This window comes from Schistocerca cancellata, chromosome 5 (assembly GCF_023864275.1).
Source record: "Schistocerca cancellata isolate TAMUIC-IGC-003103 chromosome 5, iqSchCanc2.1, whole genome shotgun sequence".
In the NCBI taxonomy this organism is placed as follows: Eukaryota; Metazoa; Arthropoda; class Insecta; order Orthoptera; family Acrididae; genus Schistocerca; species Schistocerca cancellata.
The window spans coordinates 248,651,376-248,670,698 of record NC_064630.1 but is presented as its reverse complement, the minus strand read 5'-3'; the positions used below and the strand labels follow the sequence as shown (position 1 = coordinate 248,670,698).

The window sequence follows — 19,323 nt, the reverse complement described above, 5'->3', positions numbered from 1 at the left end:
CGAGAAACGAGGATGAATGGGCAACCTGTGACCAGTAACACCACAATAAAAAACAGCAAAAGAAGTGGCTGCAGCTCTTAATATAGCGAAGCAAGAGTTCAAGGCTAGCTGGGGATGGGTTGATCGCTTTACGAAACGAGCGGGCTTATCTATGCCACACCGTACAACAATATGCCAAAATTTTCCACAGTTTGAGAACAAACTTTAAGAATTTCAGCGGCATGTTATTACACTTCGGAAAGAGAAGGATATGTCGATGGGCCAAATAGGCAACGCTGATGAGACTCCAATTTGGTTTGATATGCCACGTAATTACACGATTGACGAGAAGGGTACAAAAGAAGTTACCATGTCTACGTCTACGTGATTATCCTGCTATTCACAATAAATTGCCTGGCAGAGGGTTCAATGAACCACCTTCAAGCTCTCTCTCTACTGTTCCACTCCCGAACGGAGCGCGGGAAAAACGAACACTTAAATTTTTCTGTATGAGCCCTGATTTTATTGTGATGATCATATCTCCCTATGTAGGTGGGTGGCAACAGAATGTTTTCGAAATCGTAGGAGAAAACTGGTGATTGAAATTTCATCAGAAGATCCCGTCGCAACGAAAAACGCCTATGTTCTAATGATTGCCACTCCAGTTCATGTATCATATCTGTGGCACTATCTCCCCTATTTCGCGATAATACAAAATGAGCTGCCCTTCTGTGAACTTTTTCGATGCCATCCGTCAGTCCCATCTGATGCGGATCCCACACCGCACAGCAATATTCCAGAATAGGGCGTACAAGCGTGGTGTAAGCAGTCTCTTTAGTAGACCTGTTGTAGCTTCTAAGTGTTCTGCCAATGAATCGCAGTCTTTAGTTTGCTCTACCCACAACATTATCTATGTGACAGTTACAATTTAGGTTATTTGTAATTATAATCCCTAAGTATTTAGTTGAATTTACAACCTTCAGATTTGTGTGACTTATCGCGCAATCGAAATTTAGCGGATTTCTTTTAGTACTCATGTGAACAACTTCACAGTTTTCTTTATTCTGGGTCAACTGCCACTTTTCGCATCATACAGATATCTTATCTAAATCATTTTTTAATTAGTTTTAGTCATTTGATGACTTTACAAAGCGGTAAATGACAGCATCATCTGCAGACAATCTAAGAGGGATACTCAGATTGTCTCCTACGTCGTTAATGCAGATCAGGAACAATAGTGGGACTATGAAGGTCCGGACACACATGCCCGGACCGTGGCCGTGCCGAGACACGTCCGAGTATCGGCCGTCACCCGGACAACGAAATACATCATTAAAACAAATGTGGCGGGCCCCACTTGACCGGGCCGTGCACGGGGAACGTCCACGGGCCGGGGCCGGGCCGGGCGGGATTCGCCGTGTTTAATTTTTCACGTGACGGGCACGGCCTGACGGTAGAACTGTCTTGTGAGCTGTCCAACTGCGCAAGACTGTTCTGTGTACAAAACATGGATGTGGAACGACTAATAGAAGAAGTTCATAAGTTTCCTGTTCTTTACGATCAGGGAAGTGAAAACTACAGGAATATCGAGTACAAAGACAGAGTTTGTCATCAAGCTAAAAGAGGATTTTTTCAATTGTACAAGACTTTGAGGTGAAGCAACTCATCAATGACGTATCAGTCCATCAATTCACTCCATCATCCTCCAATTCCTCACCAAAATCTGTTTCAACACCATATCCTTCACCTGTGGAAAACGAGCAAGAGAATCTACACAGCAGCTTTTGGATCTGCAAAGGGATTCCCACAATTCGTATATAAATAACCAAAGCGATCATCCTCCAAGTTCCCCTGCATCCTCATCAGCTTCAGAAACTAATTCACTGAATAGTCCTCATTTGTTTTTCTTAGGGTAGTAGAAATTTAACTGTATTATTTACTAACTTATGTACTTATCTTTCAATTACTAAAGTAATAAAATAAAGATGCTGTCCTTAAAACTTCATATTTATTTGTGTTCTGTGTACTTTTCTTTAACCTACCTTAAAAAAACAGCCAGTCGTTCTTTGGGTGAAACTGATACTCTCCAGAAAGTGTCGTATTTTCTCAGTCTTGGTTCTAGTTTCTTGAAAAGTTCACAGAAGCTGTACTGCGTCATCCTATAATATTCATAAAACTTAGTCTCATCATCTGTGAGATGAGAAAATAATGTTCGAAACTCTCCCTGTACTGGTCTTGTTTTCCAGGCACTGTGGATCTATAATTTTCTTCTTCTTTTTTGCCTTGGTTCTTTTTCCTCTTCGTCTAAAGCAAGTGCTGTAAGTCCTAATTCACTATTACGAAAATTAGTGAACATATTTTACAGCTTTCATAAACAGAAACGCAGATCACCGCGTCCGAGTCACTACAAGGAACAACAGAGACACGGACGTGCCCCGGCCATGTGTGGCCCCTGCAGGAACGGACCGGAGCACGGCCGTCGCTCGTCCGACGCTCGGCCCTGACACGGCCCGGACGTGTGTGTCCCGATCTTGACACTTCCTTGGGGAACGCCGGGTATTACTTCTGTTTTATTCGATGACTTACCGTCTATTACTAAGAACTGTGACCTTCCTGATAGGAAACCACGAATCCAGTCACACAACTGAGGCGCTATTCCATAGGCCCGATTGTGAGGAACGGGGTCGAATGCCTTCTGGAAATCAAAAAATATGGAATCAATTTGACATCCCCTGTCGATAGCACTGATTACTTCATGAGTATAAAGAGCTAGTTGTGTTTCACAAGAACGACATTTTGTGAATCAGTGTTGACTATGTGTCAATAATTCGTTTTCTTCGATGTAATTAATAATATTCGATAAGTATATGTTCCAAAACCCTACTCTAAATCGACGTTAGTGTTATGGGCCTGTAATTCAGCGGATTATACTATTTCCCTCTTTGGGTATTGGTGTGACTTGAGCACTTTTCCAGTTTTTAGGTACGGATCTTTCTGTGAATTGCTAAATATGGAGCTATTGTATCAGCATACTCTGAAAGGAACCTGACTGGTGTGCAATCTGAACCCGAGGCCTTGCATTTATTAAGTGATTTAACCTGCTTTGCTACGCAGAGGATATCTACTGCTGTGTTTCTCATCTTGGCAGTTGTTCTTGATTTGAATCCGGGAATATTTACTTCGTCTTCTTTGGTGAAAGAATTTCGGAAAACCGAGTTTAATTACTCTGTTTTAGTGGCACTGTCATCAGTGACTTCACTGTTGTTATCGCGCAGTGAAGGTATTGATTGAGTCTTGCCACTGGTATGCTTTATGTACGAGGGTGAGTCAAATGAAAACCTTAAATTTGTAATAACAAATCGAAATTTCGTGCTGTTATCCTGTAAGTTGGTAAGCGTGCTACAAACAGCGTGCAGGATGGCCTGTAGGTGGCAGCATAGTGCAGATGCACACATACCGGCACAGTATCAGTATAAAGATGGCCGCTCCACTTGCGACTTGCACCAGGGAAGAATAGCGTTCTGTTATTCGGTTTTTGCGTACTGAAGGTGTGAAACCTATTGAAATTCATCGGCGAATGAAGGTTCAGTACGATGATGCAAGTTTGTCACAGCACCAAGTCTACGAATGGAGTAGGAAGTTCGCAAATGGTGTGACTTCAGTAGAAGATGCTCTTCGCCCAGGTCAGGCACAACGAGTTGTGACTCCACAGAACATTGTAGCAGTTGAAGCCATAGTGAAGGAAAACCGCTGAGTGACACTGAATGACATTGCAGCATTTACAGATTAGACATAGGTCAGCACACCACATTGTGCATGATGTGCTCCAGTTTCACAAAGTGTCTCCAAGATGGGTGCCACGGCAGCTGACTCCTGAAATGAGAGAACGACGTGTTGATGCTCGTGAAGAACTTCTTCGGCGCTTTGAACTAGAAGGTGATGGTTTCCTTGCAAGAATCGTTACTGGGGACGAAACCTAGGTTCACTTCCACCAACCGGAAACGAAGAGAGCGAGGAAGGAATGGTGCCATTCCTCATCACCAAAACCAAAGAAGTTTCGAACAGAACCATCAGCATAGGAAGTTATGCTGACTCTCTTTTGGGACGAAAGGAGCGTCATTTTGGAGCATTACATGCCTAGAGGGACCACTGTCACCAGTGCATCATACACGTATCTCCTAAAAAATCATCTGCGGCCTGCAATCAAATCAAAGCGACGTGGATTGCTGATGTTTGGACCACTCATAGACACAATGGGATGAAAGAAGTTCCGTTCTGATGAAGAGGTACGCCACGCGGTGCATGAGTGGTTGCACGGACTACCAAAAGAATTTTTTTCTAAAGGAATTTATACGCTTTGTAAGCACTGGAGGACTTGCATTGAGTGTGGCGGTGATTATGTTGAAAAGTGAAACAGCTTTGTACCACTTCTGCACAATAAATAATATTTCAAAAAATATTTAAGGTTTTCATTTGACTCACCCTCATATGACCAGAATCTCTTTGGGTTTTCTGCCAGATTCTGAGACAGAGTTTCGTTGTGGAAATTATTATAAGCATCTTGCATTTAAGTATGCGCTATCTTTCCAACTTCTGCAAAACTTTGCCACTCTTGGGGATTTTGCGTTCTTTTAAATATGTCGTGCTTTTTTCCTTGCTAACCCGTTTTGTGTACCATGGGAATCAGCACCATCACTTATTAATTTATATGGTATATATCTCTCAATTGCCGTCGATAATATCTCTTTGAAATCATTCCAATTCTTTTCTATGCTTACATGATCAGATCGGAAGGAGTAAAGACTGTCTCTTAAAAAGTTGTTAAGGGAATTTTTATCAGCTTTTTTAAACAGATATGCTTTGCATTTGTTTATGATGGTTGTAGGTAATATGGTATTCAGCCTAGCAGCAACTGCCTTGTGGTCGCTAATACCTGTATTCGTCACGATACTCCCTATTTGTCCAGGGTTATTTGTTGCTAAGTGGTCAAGCATACTTTCACAACCATTCACGCTTTGAATGGGCTTATGAATTAATTGCTCAAAATAATTTTCTGAGAAAGCATTCAGCATAATTTTGGATGACGGTTTTTGCCTGCAGCCGGCTTTAAACATATAATTTTTCCAGCATATCGAGGGTAGATTGAAGTCGATGTCGACTTTTAACACAGGCCAATGATGGAAAAACTTTTTTGCTGAAAATTCCTTATTCTTATGTTTTTTAGGGTGAAAAATCCAAACATGATACTTAAAAACTGTATCACCCACTATTTCTTCACATTTTACAGTTAAATTTATTAAATTAAGCTATTTTTTAAAGAATTTAACAGCTTATATATAGTTAAAATAATTTAAAAAGGAGGTGTAATGAATGTAGATGACGTTGGTAGCACTGCTGAAAAGCATATGCTGGCAATAAAATGTCAATTCTACCGTATTTTTGTGTTATTAAACAGATGGTGTTTTGTTTACTGTCAACCTAACCTCACTTTCCCATTTCCTGTAGATGTGCTCAGTACAATGTCTAATTGTGGTTGTAAAAACTCTGCTGACAGTTTTAGTTATATTTTTGGTGAATTTCTGATTACAAAACACCAAAGAAACATTACAGACTCTGTGAAAAAGGTTTATCTATCATACTTTGGATCTAAACTTGGTGATCAAGATAAATCTTGGGCACTGCATAAGGTATGTTATGTGTCTGTTGAAGATCTGAGAAAATGGTCCAAAAAGGAGAAAAAAAGCCTTAAGATTTGCTGTTCCTATGATATGGAGCCAAGAAATCATTCCAATGATTGCTACTTTTGCAGTGTTGATATTACTGGTCATAATTCGAAAAACGAGAAGGTAATCAAGAAGGTAATAAGCTACCCTAACCTTCTGGCCTCCATCCAACCAGAAGGGCATGGTGTAAATTTGCTGGTTTCTATACCACCAGATGATTTAATCTGTATTCCAACAGAAGTATTTTATGATTACAATGTGATTTACATGAACTAGATGATGATGAATTCCATTTTAATACAGAAAGTCTAGAGCCCAAATTGTTTACTCAGACCATGCTTAACGATTTGGTTAGGAATCTGTCCTTAACGAAAGAAAAAGCTGAATTGTTTGGCTCTAGATTAAAAGAAAAGAACTTATTGGCAATTGGAACCAGCATATACATGTATAGAAAGAGACAGCAGCAATTTTCCAAGCTCTTTCAACAAGAAGGTGATTTTGTGTACTGTTCAGACATTCCCAGTCTAATGAATGAGTTTGGCATTGAATACAAAAAGGAAGAAACTAGTTCAAAGGCTGTTTTATTATACAATGGTAACATGCATGCATCTGTACCTTTTGGACATTCTGTACACATGAAAGAAAGCTATGAAAACCTGGAAAAAGTGCTGCTCATGGTTGGATGATATGTGGCGATCTAAAAGTAACGTGCATGCTCCTTGGTGAGCAAGGTGGCTTTAGCAAATTTCCATGTTTCTTTTGTGAATTGGACAGTAGGGCTAGGGATCAACACTTGTGCAGAAAGAACTGGCCTGTGAGGGAGTCTTTAAAACCTGGTGAGAAGAACATTCTACCCAAAAACCCTGTAGATCCAAAAAACGTACTCCTACCACCTATACATATAAAGTGAGGTCTAATGAAACAGTTTGTAAAGCCTTTGCCTAAAGATGGACCATGTTTTCAGTATCTCTGCCAAAAGTTTCCACACCTTTCTGAAGCTAACTGAAAGAATTCATCTTTGTCGGACACAACGTTAGAAAATTGATGTTTGATGTTAACTTTGAATCCACAATGATATTAAATGAGAAAGGAGCATGGGTATCATTCAAGCAAGTCGTTGCAAAGTTCTTAGGACATGAAAAAGGCCCAAAATGCTAAAGAAGTTTAAAAATTTTGGATGTTTAATGAGCCTGAAAGTTCACTTTTTGAACAGTCACCTTGATTACTTCCTGGACAATATGGGAGATATTAGTGAGGAGCAAGGAGCGCGTTTTCACCAGGACATTAAAGTGTTGGCAAAACGCTGCCAAGGCCGCTGGAACACCAACATGGTGGGGGACTACTGTTGACCACTTCACTGAGAAGTTCAGCAAGCGACTCATCATAGAAAAAGCTACACAAGAAGCTTCAAAGAAAAAAGAGAAAGAAAATACAAAGCAATTCCACCTGACAAGTGAAACTTCTATTAACACCTATCATTGTTTTAAGTAGCTTACTGCAAACACAATACAGGCTTATGTTGTAACAAAGTGTTTCATTAATTTCCCCATTTACCGTATAGCATAGAATTTTTATACTATATAATAAAAAGCATATTGCTCTAAAACTATGGTGATACAAAAACTAAGGCTAGAATTGGATTCAGCTCATAAAAATCTATAAAAATCAACTATCAAAGTAAAAAAAGTTTTTCAAAAAAATTTTTTCGTTGGCCTGTGTAATTGTATGAGTGGGGTACCTATTTGAAATGAGACTCAAGTTTCCTTTGAACTGTTCAGCAACTACATCTTCTGAGTTGGGGCTCGCTAAAACGATCCAATTAATAGTTTAGTCCGCTTGTCAAGTATAACACCTATCCATACTATTCCGCAGCAAGTATCTACTTCAATTTCACTACAAGGTAACGTACTTCTGACAGCAATAAGTACTCCACCACTGAACACTGTAGGTGATTAAGTTAGGCGTTTTTTTAATAATGAAAATGTAACTTATTTCCATAATGAGTAACTCAAAAATAAATTCTTGTTGTTTTTTATCGTCCCTGTATACATTCACTAATGTTTGAAATAAAGTTAGTATTGTAAAACAAATTTCAACAATACGAAAATGCCCTACCAGCGATGTGCCAAAATTCATTTTTTTATTAATTTAATTTTTAAAATTGGGGTGCGTGTTACATTCGATGGCGCTTTAGATTAGCGTAAAGACGGTAGTTAGGCCTACACAGTCTACCCAGACATTCGGCGCCGTCGCTGATGGGGTAGCTGAAATGATGAGAATCAGAGGATGTGACAAACGGATTTGATTATCAGTCAGTTTTGAATAGTTCCAAAAAAAAGTAATCGATTATAAAACATGTCATACAAAGCTCATCATGTCGAACACCGCACATAATGGCGACATCAGTACCAGAGTTTCCATCATGACAGAGCATGAATGACAGTCCAAAGTCATACGACATACGCTTTCTACCACCTGAATGTTTCTGAGCCACACTATGACCAATTTGGCCCTCTCGTGTTACCTTCAGTACAGAAAAAAGCTGTTGTGGCTCAGGACAGGAATCACAGGTTTCCTACCCTCTATTGATGGACAAAAATTAAGAAGTTAATTTAAATGCACCCAGCCACCCAAAGGTGGTTGCATGAATCATTTCATAACTACCATAGGCAAACGCCGAGCATACGAAACCCAACTCATGCTCTTCCCACTTGATATTCACACACACACACACACACACACACACACACACACACACAGATATATGTGATGATGATCCATTCTTTCAGTGTGGATATACACCAAGCCCGATTTCGTGCGGGAATCTGAAATGGTGTTTGATGGGTTCATGTGTAGGTGACGCTACATTAGTTGTAACGGGGTGAGAATTTGGACTGGATGGGAAATGTGCTAGGATGGTTGAAGTGGCTAAGACAACCACTTGTGTTAAATGGGAGATCCGGGTTCGAGTCCTGGTAGGTACAAATTTTCACCTGTTACCATTGATTCATTGGTTAATGTCACTCAAAACCTTTGATTAGGATATGTAACCAGTTTTGTGTCTGGATCGAAGTTTTCTTGACAGGTAGGACGCAGCACCTTATCCTGGATGGAGAGTCCTGTGCGAGCATTGAGGTTATGCCTGCTGTTGTTCATGTTATATATTAATAATTTAGCTGACAGTATTAGTTGAAATCTCAGACTTTTCACACGTGATGCAGTGATCTATGAAGAAATTATATCCGGTAGAAATAGCACTAAAACCGTATCCAGTTAAATCACATCAGAATTGTGAAAGGCTGGCAATTAGTTCCTAACGGGGAAAAACGCAAAGTTACACATTTACAAAGCGTAAATGGTGTGATATCTTTTGATTACTAGATTAATGAGTCACAACCAGAGTTAATTATGCCGCTGAAATATTAGGTTGGTGCTTAAGATTGTATCGGTTTTGTTTTACATGTTGGTGTCTGAGTTCACATAATTGTAATCATTTCGTCATTTGGAGATAATGAGTGGAGCTGTGAACGCTAGAAAATCGAATGCCAAGAGAATATATCAGAACATTTCCAACATATTCTGTTTGAATTCAATAGAGGAGTGACAGCAGCGGATGCAGCTAGAAGCATTTATGCCACGTACAAGGATAATGCCATTGGACAGAGAACAATAAGAAAATGATGTTCTCATTTTAAGGAGGATCGTTTTGACATTAGTGATGCCCACATTCAGGAAGACTCTATGGGTTTGCTGAAGAGTGTTTAAACGCATAAACCTCACAATGATTCACGTTAGTGTAACGAGGATTGGCAAGCGTGACGAATTGTGATCATTCCATCATTGTGTGAAATTTGAATGCAATGCGAAAGGTTCAGAAATCTGTTGTATGGGTACCACATGCTCTAAACCGGAATCACAAAAATCAGCATCTGCATCTATGCTTACTCATCATCAATTGGCTTGTGAACATCGGCGACCATTCCTATCCCGTATCGTTACTGGTGATGAGAAACAGTGGATTCATGCTAGCACATGGAAAAGATAGGAATAGTTGAGCCCAAAAATGCAGCAACTCCGCGTACAGAAACCTGTGCACATCCACAAAATATAGTGTTACGTATCTTGTGGAACAGCAGCGGTGTGTTGTACTACAAATTGCTTTTCTGAGATGTAACCATCACTGCTGGCATTTATTGGACAGAGCACGTCAGCAGTTGAGACATCTTGCATACACAATCCAAGGACAACCACCAGAAGGACTGCGTGAAGTAATGCTACTCCACAATAATGCCTGCCCACATTCTGCTAGTGTTGTGTTGGCAGAAGAGCCAACGCCGTGTTACGAAGGGAGGCCGAAATGCACGCGGTTTAGCTCACGCAGGCTGGCGTGTGGAGGGAAGAACTATACTGACGTGAGGTCTGGAACATGACAAGGAATGAGAATTCAGAAAGCGGACGTAATTAGTTTGATACTTAACTTTAATCCATTAATGATGAACGTCGCTCTTGACGGTACATGATTCATAATATTATCTGTTCAGAATACATTCTTGAAGAATATGGCGCCTTGCTAGGTCGTAGCAAATGACGTAGCTGAAGGCTATGCTAAACTGTCGTCTCTGCAAATGAGAGCGGATGTGTACAGTGAACCATCGCTAGCAAAGTCGGCTGTACAACTGGGGCGAGCGCTAGGGAGTCTCTGTAGACTAGACCTGCCGTGTGGCGGCGCTCGGTCTGCAATCACTGATAGTGGCGACACGCAGGTACGACGTATACTAACGAATCGCGGCCGATTTAAAGGCTACCACCTTGCAAGTGTGGTTTCTGGCGTGACACCACAGCTAGACTGACAAAAGTCGTCTTACAGGAGTTGCATTGGGAAGTCAATCCACATTCACTTTATTCACCTGATGTTGCACCCTCAGATTTTAGAATTTTCTGCTCTCTATCAAACAACCTTCATAAAACTTCCTTTCCAAATTAAAATGTGCTCCGAACATAGTTCAGTGAGTTCTGCACCTCAAAATCATATGATTTTTATAATTGCATAATCGAAGAGCTACCCTAGATTTGCCAGGTTATTGTAAGTAGTGAAGCAGAATATATACTATTAATGACTAAAGTCTGTGTTACATGTATCTGTTGTGTTTATTAAACTTATGAAAAAACACTACGAACTTATGCACCAACCTAATATTTGGGAGTAACAGTATGGGGATTTGCAGTGGAATGAACACATCGGCTCAGCTGTAAGTAAAGCAAATTGAAGGCTATGAATCGTTGGTAGTGTACCAGGTAACTGCAGTTTGTTTTCACAAGAGATTTCATAGTAAACCTTCGTACTGCCCTTACCTGTATACTGCTGAAGTGTTAGGGACCCATACTGGGTTGGACTAACCAGGGCATGTAGTGTACACAGTGAACCAATGTGGGAATGGTCACAGGCTTGTTTGTCTGATGAGAGAGTGTGACAGGAATAGCGAAAAATTGTAACTGGTAGATACTTGAATACAGACGACATAGATTTCATGATAACCTGTATGGAAACTTCAAGAAACTTCTTTCAGGCAGAAACTGGTGCTATCCTTCAACCCCTTACTGTATCCATGGTATAGGGCTTGTGCAATAAAATCAGGTGAATAACGGATCGTAGATTGGCGTACAAGCTGTCAAACATCCTACATTCCATATGTGAATGGAATGCGTAGGAACCTTAATATGCATTGCAGTAATAAGTTTCCTCTGCCACAAACTTCAGATTGTGTAGAGACAGCTTGGATTTAGAAGCTGCCGTTGCTGCTGCATGAGCGAGAATGTTCCATGATCTCAGAGTGGATCTTTCACTCTGCAGCAGAATGAATACTGTTTTGAGACACCCTGGCATATCAAAACTGTGTGCCAGACCATAAAGTGAACCCATGTGCCTTTTATGTGCTATACGTTTACTTCCAGGTATCCAGGTACAATTCATCACACAGCGGAGTGAGTTTCTGACAGAAGTAAAGCTGTGACATTGGTTTGTGAGTCATGCCTGGATAGCTCAGTGAGCACAATGTTTTAATATCCCTCATGTTTTTAAAGCTGAAGAATGCCCTACTTGTTCCAAAAATTTCTGGAGACATGGGGGTTGGGTTGTTTTGGGGGAAGAGACCAAACTGCAAGGTCATCGGTCTTCTGGAGACATGTTTCCTGTTGTTGGTAATGAGATTTTGTTGGTGGAGATGATTTTATGGCAATATTATTTGCTGTTTCCATACATTCTGAATTCACTTTGATGTGAAATAATTCGCTACAGTAGCTTGAACGAACCCAGCACCAATGTTGTTTCTGCACTACGATGGGCGTTTGAAAAGTCCATGCAAAAATAAAACTACTTACGTGTTTGGGGTACCTTTTTTATTTTCCGACATAGTCTCCTTTTAGATGTATGTACTTTGTCGAACGCTGTTGTAATTTGTTGATCCCTTCCGAATAATAGCAATTGTCCAAGTATGCAAAATAGCTGTTAGTTGCTGCAATGCAGTCCGAGGGAGCCAAGTCTGGAGAATAGGGGGGGGGGGGGGGGATGTGAAACGAGTTGGAATCCTGTTTCCATTAATTTTGCGACCACAAATGCTGAGGTGTGTGCTAATGCATTGTCGTGATGGAAAAGGATTTTTTGCGGTCCTATCGCAGGCGTTTTTCTTGCAGCTCGGTTTTCAAAAGGTCCAATAACGATGAATAACATACACCTGTAATAGTTTTACCCTTTTCCAAATAGTCGAAGAGGATTATCCCTTGCGAATCCCAAAAGACAGTCGCTATAACCTTTCCAGCCGAAGGAATGTTCTTCGCTTTTTCTGGTGCAGATTCTCTCTTGGTACCGTATTGTTTAGATTGTTGTTTGGTCTCAGGAGTATAATAATGTATCCATGTTTCATCCACAGTGAAGAAACGACGCTTAAAGTCCTGCAGATTCTTCCTGAACAGCGGCAAAGCATCCTTGCAACACTTCTCACGATTCCGTTTTTGCTCAAGCGGGAGCAATCGCGGAACCCATTGTGCATAGCTTTCTCATGTCCAAATATTTATGCAAAATATTATATACCCATTCATTCGAGATGCCCACAGCACTAGCAATTTCACGCACCTTAACTCTTCTGTCATCCATCACCATATTGTGGATTTTATCAATGGTTTCTGGAGTCGTAACCTCCACAGGGCGTCCGGAACATACAGCATCACTTGTGCCCATATGGCCAATCCGAAAATTTTGAAACCACTTATAAACTGTTGTAATCGAAGGTGCAGAGTCACCGAATGTTTATCAAGCTTCTCTTTAGTCTCCTGAGGCGTTTTGCTTTTCATAAGGTAATGTTTAATTACCACACAAAATTCTTTTTCGTCCATTTTTTGACAATCACTCGACTTCCTTGATTCACACAAATGCCAAACACAAAGAAATAGACCAATACGACTGAAACTTGGTGTGCGTTGTTTCCAAAGATGCTACTAACTAAACATGACCATGATACTCGCCGGTGGTGCCATCTCTCGGACTTTGCACGGACTTTGCAAACGCGCCTTGTACACTGCCATTTATTAAACTGCTTGATGTTACACAGAATGTCAATAAAAGAAAAGTACAATGTACAATAGAATAGTCAGCAGCAACAGACAAGTTCGGGCTGTTAAAAAAGCACCTGAAATCTGTTTCACAGACTGAGTAGGTAAATAGAATGTACACAAATAATCTGACGAGAGTCCAGTCACTGCATGATGTCATCACTGCAGTTATTATAAGATTATCTGACCAGCAAACATTCAAAGATTGCAGGCTGATGCAGAAATTGAACCAGTGCTTCTGGTGCTAATTACCTAACAAACTCTAAGTTGCCAGTGGAGATGTCCAAGAGACAGAGATGGCTAAAGAAGATGGCAGCCTGCATCTGCATTTTATACCAAAGGTACCACCTTTACACCATCTACAGTCTGCAGAATGAAGTGGCATGATCAGTAGTGGGATGACGCCTTGATCCTTCTCCTCAAATACAAAGTAGCAAATATTGCTCTTCGACATGATTTGATGTCCTTGTCTCTCCTTAGCTCGACCTTGTGATTACCAAATCAGGTGTTAAATGTTACATATTTCAGTCTATGGCAACAAACAAATATAGCTATCGGGCATCCCCTGTCAGTGAATGACCTGCCAGCAATGTGCCAATCACCCTATAACCCTGGACACCATTATGCCATGTTAATTATTACATCTTCTGTCACACTTACAACACCTACTGACTGTTCTCAAACCAGCATTTGTGGACTGAGAACAAGTTCTAAGTTGCTCACTGCTGGTCTGTCTGTGGTAGTATGTTCTGCACTACTGTCACAACACAGTTAACTTTCATACCACTTGCTTTAGATTTCCAAAATTATGATCATTTTTTTGTGACTTTGGTCTATTTTATGGAAACTATTGGATATGAGACTGTCACATAGTGTAAAACAAATAGAAAGGCTTTTAGTTTGGACGTAGCAAATAAATCAAAATTATATTCCCTCTTCTTATAAATGAAAGTTTGACAATAATTTTTTGTTATTTAGGGTAGAAAGAGCTACTAAGAAAGCCAAGAGATAAACACACAGTGAAAATGTTAAACAGTAAAGTAGACACCCTACATCTATTATATGACGTTTCAGTGTTGCCAGGTTGAATGCTGTCACCCTAGCAATAGTGGTCATTGCCACCTTGTTAACCAAAAGCAAAGGGCAGTCTAGTTACTGCAGTCTTTGCAGTGACCACACACTTTGCATTTACCAGGTAAGCTCTTGTTTAATTCCATTAAATACACTGTATTTTCACAGTATACTTCACAGAATAATTGTCTATGCAAAGCCATTTTGTAAGACAGATAAAGTTGTATGCAACAGTTCATTCACTCAATCAATTGTATCAAATGGAAAATTCTATCGAGAAAAGTATAAAACTATGAGACGGAATTGCAGGCCAGTATTTACGTTTAGTAGAAATGTCAGTGCTGCTGATAGATTCAAATAAAAGTACATACACTATCCTAGTTTTCAGAACTAATATTTTCACCCTCAGGGAGGAGAGGATAGCTTGGGGAAGGGTAAAAAAGAAAGGCATGTTACTCATATTCCAGAATGAGAAGGACACACCTGTATATGAAGAGAATATTTTGATAAAATAAAAAAGTATACCCTTGTCATCACAGCAAGTGGATCCCTTTCATCCTCATGTCTGAGGAACTTGCCCCTCCTTTTTAATCTTCCCCAGTCTACTCCTCTCACCTTTCTGAGGGTCAGAAACTCATGGCTTTGTTTGATTCACAGCTAGATTAGGAATTTCCTCTGCTTGGTACTAGGTGTGTTTTGGCCTCATCATCATTGAAATGGAAGTCACCAAAGTGGCATCAAATAAAAAGATTTGCACAATGCAACCGAACTCCCCAGGAGGTGATTCCCAACCAAATATGCCATATGCACATTTTATTTTTCCTTCCTGAGGATGGAACTATTAATTAGGAAAGTTTATGTACTTTTATATGTGTCTACCATCAGTACTGATGTTTGTCCTGATTGTAGCTACTGGCCACTAATTCTGCCTCATAAATTCATTCAGTCATTCAAATTTCATGTTCTTTAGATCCCACTGTGAATGACAGCCTTTATCTGCAACTTGTACATAATTTCTTTTTGAAGGTGTTGCACTGTAAGAGTGTTGGTACAATAAAAACGAAATGCTATGTGCTAAATAACAAGTTAAAATGTAGTTATGATGAAAAATAATAAAAAGCTCTTTGACATATTTTGTGCTGAGAAGTATATTTGGTTGTCTTAGCTTGGAAGTCAATGTACAAGATTTTTTTCATATCTTAACTCCCTTTAGCTTCATGGAATTATCTTTTGGGAAGAGCAGCTAAAGCAAAGAAAGTGTTTACTCAGCAAAAGTCTTATATTAATGTTACATGAAGAAGATAGTCACTCATTCTGCTCAGGCCTCTTCAAAGTCTTCAGGTCTGCACTCTCACTTCCTGACGCAATTGCATCTTAAAGTTATCTGTTGTAGCAACACAAAATCAATTTCAGTTGAGTTTTGATTAACAGAGCCACAATTAAGATTTGTTCCGTTATTTTGCGGGACTTTGCATTTTGCTGCAAGGATTTCTAGAAACTTTTGTGAAGACCTATAACATAAATTGGTATAAAATGAAAATGAAGTTTTTTTATTATTACTTGTCGTTTCAACAAATTATCAGACTGTCTATGTTCAAGTACTGAAGAAATTTGCAGCACTTTTGTTATTTTTACCACCTTCATCTTAGACCATGTAAGCTAAAATGATATGCTCATTTATAGGAGTTCATTGATAGTTAATTATTACAAAAGTGCACATAATTAGTTTCTTTCATTCATTAAATTACTTATTTATAGTTCTACAGATATGTTTTACTAAAGAATTTTTAAGTCTGTCATGAAATATGCCCTGAGCCATTGATTGATTATGAAGATAGCATTAGGGCAATCATATAAAGACAGGACATTTTTTAAATATTCTACTGAAAAAACCACAGCCAGTATGTTATTAGTTTTTAGTGACCTGATGAATTTTGTAATCTCCTTTGGGGATATATTTTTGAAATTAATGTCTGTTGGTGGTCTACCTAGTTTCTGCACAAGTAAATTATAATCCATCTGTTTTTGGCTGTTTATTGGTGGTGTAATGTTTGCTGCCATTGTGAGGAAGTAATCATTGAATTTCTGGCCAATTATTTGCAAATCTCACCATTTCTACCAAAGCTGTTTTATGGGTGCCCAGTTTTATGTGAATGGTGTACAGACTGAGCACTGCAGGATTTGCAATGTGTCATGACTTACTGTAAAGTCCCAGTACTGGTACAGTGGTGTAGGAGGAATTTGGACCTCAAGGACCAAGGACATGCAGCACGAATGGCACACATTATGTGGTCTGATTCACCAACATGTGATACTCGCTCTGTGAGAAGGAGCTGCTTTGGACTTAACTGTTTTGATGCATGATGGAGCTCCACCACACACTGCACCATGAGGTCACTTGGTGCTCCACGACACATTTGGAGAAAACCAAATCAATGACCAATCATTTCAAACTGCATGGCTACCAAGATCACTGGATTTGAACCCATTTGATTTCTGGCTGTGGGTTTCCTGAAGGACATGTTTTATCAACACAACACTAACACATGCGGGAGGTTGAAGATGAGCATAGAAAGGGAGGTAGCCAACATCGCACCTGTGACGTTTTGGGCAAGAGTAGAGCAGCCTCTAGAGCAGTTCCTGGCTGTCATGGATGCAGGTGGTTGTCACATTGAACAACATTTGTAATCTGGAAAACATAGTGTGCAATTAACAAATGTTACCATCTCATGTGGAAATTGAAATGTATTTCTTCCAGAGGTTAATTTGTTATTTAACTGTAAGCACCCTCATTTTATTGTTAACACTTGACCACAATGAGACACCTGAACAATCAGAAAAACCTTTGGTTTGGTTAGGTTTCACATCTGAATGGCCAACTGTTATTGCATGTAAAGCTCAACAATTACTGACTGTTGCTAATGGCTGCTTCTCTTTGTGAGAGTTTATCTTGGGTCATTGCTCATTGGGTTCTCCTTCATAAAAGGAACTGAAAAATTTAATCAATGTATGAAAGAATGAGTATATCTATACCTTTTCCAGTTCCACATTGCATGAAGTACTGTTGCTTTTAAATGGAAATAATTCATCTATTTGCAGCAAAGATCGAACTTTACATCTTTATTAAGCAGAATTCGTTTTAAATGGAAATAATTCATCTATTTTCAGCAAAGTTTCAACTTAACATCTTTATTAAGCAGAATAATTTTCACCAATTATCTACATGCCGTTTCCAGGGGATAGGCAGCACCTGCTCTCAGGTGATGGCCAGGGGAGTGGATGATGCAGCCCAGCAAACCATACTGAAAGAGCACAACACACACAGGAACTACGCGGCATCTGGACGAGTGGCACAGGGAGCTCCTGGACCTCAGCCTGCTGCATCCAACATGCTTGAGCTGGTAAGCATACTGAAGCAGAATAAGCTTCTTGGATTTTAGATACAGGCTGTTCTGCCTAACTCCTAGGAAAGATGTCATCATAAAAATAATAAAGCAACAAGAACATAAAAAATGTTACTGATAAACAAGCTGAGCACCATTTCATTTTACAGTATCTTCCTATATCTTAGTCCCTTAAAATTTTATGAACACTGTTTTCTGCTGTTGAGAAATCAGAAAATGCCTGCATGTTTCTCTATATCTGTGTACTGATGTTAACTTTGAAGGATTTTCCAAGCAATCATCTTTATATTTCACGGTATAATCAGTGAACTGAACTCACTTAATTAAGAAATAGAAATGTGTCATTTATTTTTTGATGGGCACCATAAAAATAATGGTGTCTGAAAGAACATTATTTTCATAGCTTCCATGTAGACATGGCTCACACATGTCACAAGTATTCTGAGATATAACACAACACAATACTGAATAAAAGGAGGGCTGCTGAAACGAAAATATGCGGAGCAGAGATGACAAGTCTTTAAAGTAATTTCTTTGTCAAGTGGCAGAACTAGACATGGATGGATGGAGGAGTAAAAGTGAGAAAGTTAGGATGGGTGGGGGCTGAGTTCTCTGCTCAAGATGATGGTTGTGGATAGCAGCAGAGGTGAGTCCTGGTGAAGATACAACTCCTTGCTAGTTCTTTACTAGTTCAGTACTACTGTCTTGTGCTGCCCAGAGTATCTTCATAATATTCCGACCTCATAACTGCAGGCATTTATATATGGCAAGTGGTGTGCATGCATTGTTCTGGAGGCAGAGCACTGCACTGGCATCTCTAGTGTGTGAGGCGAATTGAGACGGCAGAATGCAGCCCTGCTGTGGTCATGGGTGGCCAACAGAACTTCTCTAAAGAGGAAGTTCGCACCAGCACAGTGTTGTGGCCATGGGTGTGCAACAGAACTTCTCTAATGAAGAAGGTTGCACAATCACATTGGCAAGGCAGTGGCATTGCCCAGAGTCAAATTCTGGATTGCTCAACAGCAAGGTCTGGTGGTTGAAGTAGTGTCTGCTACCTGGACTAGGCAGACATCCATCGTTTGAGTCCCAGTGGTGGCAGAGTTTACAGCGAAGAATCCTGGCTGACAAACAGCAGGCGTCTTGCATGGGCCTGCAGTGCCAAAAACGACGTACTGAGCTATACCAGGATTTAAATGCTCATTCTCAGTGCTGAATTCATGGAAGGGTTGTATTTGTGGGCTGCTGTGAACCACTGGAACAGGTCAATGATCAGGGGCTGGTGTAATCGTCAGTGTGCATCGATGAAGTGGAAGTCAGTCAGGCCAGACTGGCTTTTCGGAGGCTGTCCCCGGGGCATTGACACCTAGAATGGTGTCACGGAAGTCTTGCTACTGCTGAGAGGTGCAGATCAACCATGGGTGATGACCAGTTGTGGCTGATATCCGTGGATTTTGACTTGACTTTGGCACTCGTGGTCTCACAACACAGGAGCTGACATCACCTGCTGTCTGACTGTGGTCTCATTGCAGTTCTGAGCTACA

At 40.1% G+C, this 19,323-nt stretch overlaps 1 protein-coding gene across 1 annotated transcript in view; it reads left to right on the top strand.

Annotated features, from left to right (window-relative positions):
* LOC126188463 (venom allergen 3 homolog) overlaps nt 1-17,818 on the top strand; it is a 40,350-nt gene extending 22,532 nt beyond the window's left edge. The window contains exons 2-3 of the mRNA XM_049930067.1: nt 14,391-14,502; nt 17,615-17,818. Coding sequence (XP_049786024.1) covers nt 14,391-14,502; nt 17,615-17,818 — 316 coding nt within the window. The remainder of the gene's footprint in view (nt 1-14,390; nt 14,503-17,614) is intronic.
* The last annotated feature ends 1,505 nt before the right edge of the window (nt 17,819-19,323 follow it).